At 42.0% G+C, this 6,596-nt stretch overlaps 1 protein-coding gene across 1 annotated transcript in view; it reads right to left on the bottom strand.

The window, feature by feature from the left end:
* Arfgef3 (ARFGEF family member 3) overlaps nucleotides 1-6,596 on the bottom strand; it is a 145,707-nt gene that overhangs the window by 64,219 nt on the left and 74,892 nt on the right. The window contains exons 7-8 of the mRNA XM_021221143.2: nucleotides 3,810-3,852; nucleotides 3,084-3,162 (exon numbers count right to left, since the gene is read on the bottom strand). Coding sequence (XP_021076802.1) covers nucleotides 3,084-3,162; nucleotides 3,810-3,852 — 122 coding nt within the window. The remainder of the gene's footprint in view (nucleotides 1-3,083; nucleotides 3,163-3,809; nucleotides 3,853-6,596) is intronic.

The raw sequence follows: 6,596 nt of genomic DNA on the forward strand, positions 1-6,596 counted from the left end.
TGTAATCCCAAGCAAGAACAGTGTGGTCCATGTCTGTAATCCCAAGCAAGAACAGTGTGGTCCATGTCTGTAATCCCAAGCAAGAACAGTGTGGTGCATGTCTGTAATCGCGGGGAGCTGAGGCAGGAAGATCTGGAGTTCAAGTTCATTTTCAGCAGTAAAAAAGATTCAATGCTAGTCTGACTGAGCTCCATGAAATCCAGATTCCAGATGAGCCTGGGAACCATAGACGGTGCTATTTGTCTAGGCAATGATTTTGCTTGGATAGACTGGAGAGGGCTGGACAGCAGAGCCACACTGTCAATTATGAGTTTCAGTCAAAAGTCAATTCTGGAAGGATCATCTCAATTGTGCCTCACGTTAATCACTCTATGAACTAGGCTCATTTCAAAGACGACTCAATGTTCCAATGCAGAAACAACTCTTCCTCAGACTGGTAGTCTAACATCACACAACTAAAGTAAACAAAGATCATAAAGATTCTCAACTTCTGAAGTCATCAGATAGAACATAGGATGGAGAAGTTGAGGAGTTGGGGTTATTGTAAATAACTGCAAAGCCTGCTGGGACACTGCAGGACCCAGGATCAGCATCATTGACAGGAATGTCTTGCCAAGTAAACTGCCCCACCTCCCACCCCCCCCCCCCCCCCCCCCCGAGTCCCCTTTGAGATCGTGTGACAGCTTAAATGTGGGTTGCAGCAGTCTGGAAATTAGGTATTTACTATTAAATGGAGACACTGAAGATTGAAAGGTCTTCCACACATGTTCCTCACTTAGAGACTGCTGAACATGTACCCTGTGCAGGCCTCTCAGGCAAACACTTGGATACATGGAGTGGGAAGTAGCCTAGAAACTAACTAAGTTCTCTAAAATACAGGGGTGGCAGCTGTGCTGCCCACGTAAAAGGGCCGAGAACCACTCTTCCTGGGCTTCCGTTAGAGCATTTCATAGTTGGCAGGTTATCTCACTGCCTGCTCATTGATGAGTTCTTCCCGGGTGTACAATCCAAGCAGAGCAATTCTCAGCAGTTTACCATCTGGGCCACACAGGCTCAGCAGTCACCCAGACAGGGAGAAGGTAACCAGCAGCACTTCCAGAATCTCTGTAGTTCTCAGTATTGGGTTTCACAGTTTTATTTTCTCCAAGTGTTTGATACCTTTTATGTGGGCAGCTTTGGAGATGCTTCTAGAAACTTGGCAGGAATGTGACACTGGGACAGGACACGGAAGTAAGCTCAGGCAGGAATCTGATTTTGGGGCTAGAACAAAGAAGTAAGCCCCTAGAAACAGTGATCACGGGACTTTGTTTATTGTCTTGTTTGTTCCTTAACCTAGAACTGACCCTATTATTTGCATGTAATTATGGCTCTAGCTGCATAGGTAGCAGAGGATGGCCTAGTCAGTCACCAATGGGAGGAGAGGCCCCTGGACTTGTGAAGATTCTATGCCCCAGTATAGGGGAATGCCAGGGCCAGGAAGCAGGAGTGGGTGGGTTGGGGAGCAGGGGAAGAGGGGAAGGGATAGGGGATTTTCAGAGGGAAATCCAGGAAAGGGATAACATCTGAAATGTAAATAAAGAAAATATCTGTATTTTTTTTTTTAAAAAAAGAAGACTGGGAAAAAAAATAAACCTGCTTCAGCCTCAGCACTGACTGGAGTCATGTTATAGTTTTGTGCAACTGTCTTTTTCTTCTTAATCCTCATTCCCTCCCTGGAGAACCTTCTGACTGACTGAGCTGGCTTGGTCACGTTTGGTTCAGATTTGAATTGAATTAGAAAAGTAAGAGAAGGGAGCAAACACTAATGTAAGAGGTGGAGTAGAATTAGAAACTTGATCTGGCCACTCTGGCTGGCCTTCGTGATTCCGTGCCTTCTCTGCTACAGACTCCTGCCTGGTGGTCTTTATCGAGGGAGACTGGGGTAGAGTGACAGATGAAAGACTAAGAATGCATCATATATACTCTAAGACCAATTATTCTCTGAAAAACTCTTGAGCCGAAGAGGGACCATACAACTCAGCTTGTCTAATATAGAACTCCAATAATAGTACGTCTCCAAGGCCTACGAATCATGCTGAATACCTAAATATATTTTCAGAATCCACCAAAGACAGAGTATATCACAATCACGTGTCCTTATTGAGCCTAAGCCCTGAGAGGTACCTGGGGTCCTGTTCTGAAAAGGATTGTAAGGAGAAATACTGCCTGTTAGAATTTCATAGGAAAAAAAAAAGCTACTTAAAAGTCAGAGGCAATGTCTGGTTCAGCTAATAAAAAAGAAGAAATTAAGGAAGTCGAATCAGAAGAGACCACACAGACGTGAGCAGTTCCTAAGAAGGAAGAAATGAACACTGGAGTGTCCACAGAGGCATACAAGCTGCCTCAGCTACTCTAAGCATTTGGCACTCCAACCTCATGAGCAACTCCACCCCCTTCATCTTGGGGTGCTGAAATTATTGGCAGAGACTGCAAGCAAACAAGCTAAAGAGGTAGGACTATGACCAGGGGAATTTCATCAAAAAACCCAAGACTATGCGTAATCTATCTACGAGTCATGGTACCAGTCTGGCAAAGGATCGCATCTAAAGAATGCAGAGACGGCCTGGACTACAGCACGACCTGGCAGGAATATAGACTTGCCCTTAGTATCCACCTTTGATCCCTAACAATGAAGGTAAAGTTAGTTTGTATGGAGATAGGTTATAGAGAGAACAAACTAGACACAGGTAAAGACAGAATGAGAAGGAGCCAGAAGATTAGAACAGATTGGTGAAGTTAGTATGAGGTCAAGCAGGACAATGCAGTCAAAAGCTGAGAGAAAACCAGACTGAATTAGTTGTCTTGGGAGATTAAATTGTATGGAGGCTAGAAGTCTCCAGGCTTAGGCCGAGGGTTAGCTAGAACAGAGAACAAACCATTCTTCATTAGGCTCTCATCTCATCCCTTCATCTGAGTGACATTTACGACAGGTGTGACAGAACTACTGTCCAGATAGATACAATATAACTTCAATGATGCTGTAGATAGAAGTTGTTTCAAAATGAACCACTGTTGGACACCAGCCAGGACAGAAGGACACTTACTTTATGGAGGCTTGGAGCTTCTCACACAGAACAGCGAGTACAGAGACAACGTCATCACAAAGTGCCTCTACTGTTAAGCCTTCAAAAGAGAGGAGAGGTGCTAAGCGTCAGACACTGGTGGGCCATTGGGGTTTCCCTCAATGTCTTCCCCATCCTGTGCTTTTAGATGGGTTTTTGATGATTTTTAGATGTGAGGCCTCTTTTAGGCCATCAGAATAATCATAGGGAGGAGAGTGTAAAACACACAAAAATACAGCCCAGGGAGAAAAATATAAGGTTGTTTTTCATTATAAGTAAAATTCTTCCACAGTTAATGCAAAGCTGTATGGTAAAATTTTTAAAAAATAACAAAATTCTAGAAGAGCATATAACACACTACTCAGGTTTCTATAACTCTCTCCACAATTCTCATTTTAGCAATTAGACTTGAATCCATGAATAATGAACAACAAGAAGAAAAAAGAAAAAGAAAGAAAGAAAGAAGAGGGGGCAGGAGGGAGAACCAAAAGTTTCCAAATGGGAGGGATGTAAAATGCTAATTCCCCCTACACAGTTGGCGCAGGAAGGTACTGGAACAGAAGGAAGGCAGCAGCTGGTTAGATAATACTAAGCAAGGCAAAGCCAAACAAAACTTGGGCCATCTTTATCCCTCCAGTTCCATGCACCAAGTAGGTGCTCTTATACCCCTCCCATTTTAAAAGGTCTAGTAAAAACTAAAACCAATACCTTGACTCCTGTATTCCTGTGGGGCATCTGGGTTTTCAATTATCTAGTGAGGAAGACACATGGAAACAGTTAGAAGATTTGGGTAAGAAAATCCCCAACTCTTAGACAATCAAAGTTCTAGGAAACAAAATGTCACTCTGAGCTCTCTGGGTTCAGATGTCTTACTCAAGCATGCTAGGAGCATTTCACTGCCCCCCACCCCATGACCTTAATGGGAAAGACTATGAGTGTGCAAACTAAACTACTGAAGAGTTTAAACACTTCTTGGAATTTTAAGCCCCATTGTGTACTTCATTGCTGGGCTATAACTTGAGGTAGTGTGTCCTTAAAAACAGAGACAATAATTCATTTCAAGGTGACAGGATACACTATGTTTGGCCCTAACAGATCTATAGGCTCTGTTAAGGGTAAGAGCCATCCTTGCTGGACTTTGGAATACCAGTTCAAAGATGAGCAAAGCTCAGAGCACTACCTTCCAGTTTAATGGGAGAGCATATTAACTGGAGACTGTCACACAGCCTCTCTTGGCTGTTGCTAGGTAGGTCCAGAACAATCTGAGCAGAGCTACCACCTAGGAAAAACAGGAAGTGAAAGAGGCTTACATAGAAGATGGCTCAGGTTCTCATAGCAGGCATAATTCAGGGACTACAGACCCGAGGTTGGGAAGGAGGTGACTTAGGGTCCCTACTTCTTTGTAGCCAGATTTGGTTGATAAGGGGGCATTGTCATGCCAACTAGCTACCAGGCATATATATCACCCCACAGGGCTGCCTTTTAAAGACTGACTCCAGGTGCATATGTCTATCTACTGTTCTGTATTCAAAATTACAAATTCAGCTACTTCCACAACAGATTTTGTAGGATTTTTACATCAGTGTCTCCAAAACAACTGCTAAGAGAAGGTGTCACAATTACATTTAAAGCTAGAGGTCTGTCTATAGCCCAGCCACCAAGTATTTATATGTGGCAATTTCACTTTGAAAAATCAGCAGCTGACAAGTCAGCAATGGAGTTGATCATTTAAATAATTCAGTAATAAAGTGAGATGATAACTCTGTTTCCAAGGATACAAAATCAGAACTGCGATTTATCTGGGGAAGGGGTAGGGGCTGCAGATATTATGTAGAAACTGTTCTATAATCTAAAGCCTTTGCATTTCCCATTATATATTGTCTTTCTGTTGTACTGAAATTTTCTTCATTCTGAGTTGGCCGAGGAAGTCCTTCCAGCGAGGAATATATACATTCTTCCCAGGTCATCCCCAGTGTCCTCCAGGAGACCACACAACTTCCTTAGAGCGAAGCTCATCACTTTGATAGACACTCTTCTTTAATAACCCCTGAAAAATATCTAATTTTTGGGTGGAGAGACTGACAGATTCCTCTCTAAGACACCACAAATGCTTCAAATGTTACCCTGCTGAGAAGTTCGTTTTTCTGGGATAGGCAATCAACCTCTAGAGAAATACCCGGGTAAGAGAAAGGAAGTCACAGAGAACGGCGGTTTCCCCTGGATCTTGGAGCTTGCCTTTGACTGGGGTGAGTCTAGATAGTCAATGGTGAGCAGGACCAGCAGGCTGACTGGTCACATCCAGCTCAGACTGGAGACATACCACCTCTGCGGTATTTAGCCAGACCTCCTCAGCTGTACCTGCTCCCATTCTCAGGGAAGCCTCAGCACGAGAAGGCTGAGGCCCAGGAGTTGACGCCTAATGTGCTTATGAACCATTTAACGAGAGGGATATACTGAGAATGTCACTGCTATGTGATTTTGGTCACTGTGTGACATAAGTTATATGCATAAAATCCAAAATGATTTAGCCTTCTATACTGGTTGGCTATATGGCACGTTCCATCACAGATACAGAAGATCCTTGTCCAAAGCGTTATTATGTCTGTCCTCTACTTAGGATTCCAAAATAAGATTAAATGAACATAATTGAGAGTTTGAAATGTTGCATTTAAATGTTTTATTTAACAATATTACATATTATCAATATTAGAATATTCAACTGTGTTATTGTTAGCAAGGATGAACTATGACATTATTTTAGAATTTTTAGCATCTTAAATTTCTTATTTTCTTCTATTATGTTTTCTATTTATAGATTCTTTTGAGTTAACATTTCTATACTCATCACACCCCAAATCACAGTATAAGTGAGGTCATTTTCAACAAGGGGTTAGCGAAAGTAACAGTGATATCTCAGATTAACAATTTTTATCAGAAACTTGGGCTTCAGGTACAGCAAATACAAAAGGAAAATAAAAATTGTTTTTCTAAATTCTTGCTGCTTGTCTGCGCTGGCTTCCAAAGCATATATGGGTGGAGAATGTGGTATGGGAGTCAGAACTCGGGGCTTAAGTTTGTTCCCTTCATGCACAGCTCATTAACTTTATAGCTCAAGGTTTTCATCTCATCTGTAAAATAAGGAAAGCAAAAATTTGACTTGACTATCTCTAAGGTTCCCATCCAAGTCCATGACTCTCTCAAAAATTAGAAAACTACTGAAGTAAAAAAATGAGAAATATTCTAAATTAAACAGCTGAAAATCCCATCTCTGCAAAATTAATGTTTGTATTATTTCCAACTCCAACTGAGATTTCCTGCCTTGAAAAATAACGAGCATCATCTCAGAGCTCCCTGTTGGATTTTATGGGAATTTTAATGAGTGATTATTACAGAGGTGATTTTAAAGTCAAAGCAAAATTCTACCTTTTGAAGCCTCATCTCTTATTCACACTCCTGGAAGAAAACACACACACACACACACACACACACACACAC

This window comes from Mus pahari, chromosome 21 (assembly GCF_900095145.1).
Source record: "Mus pahari chromosome 21, PAHARI_EIJ_v1.1, whole genome shotgun sequence".
NCBI classification, from domain to species: domain Eukaryota; kingdom Metazoa; phylum Chordata; class Mammalia; order Rodentia; family Muridae; genus Mus; species Mus pahari.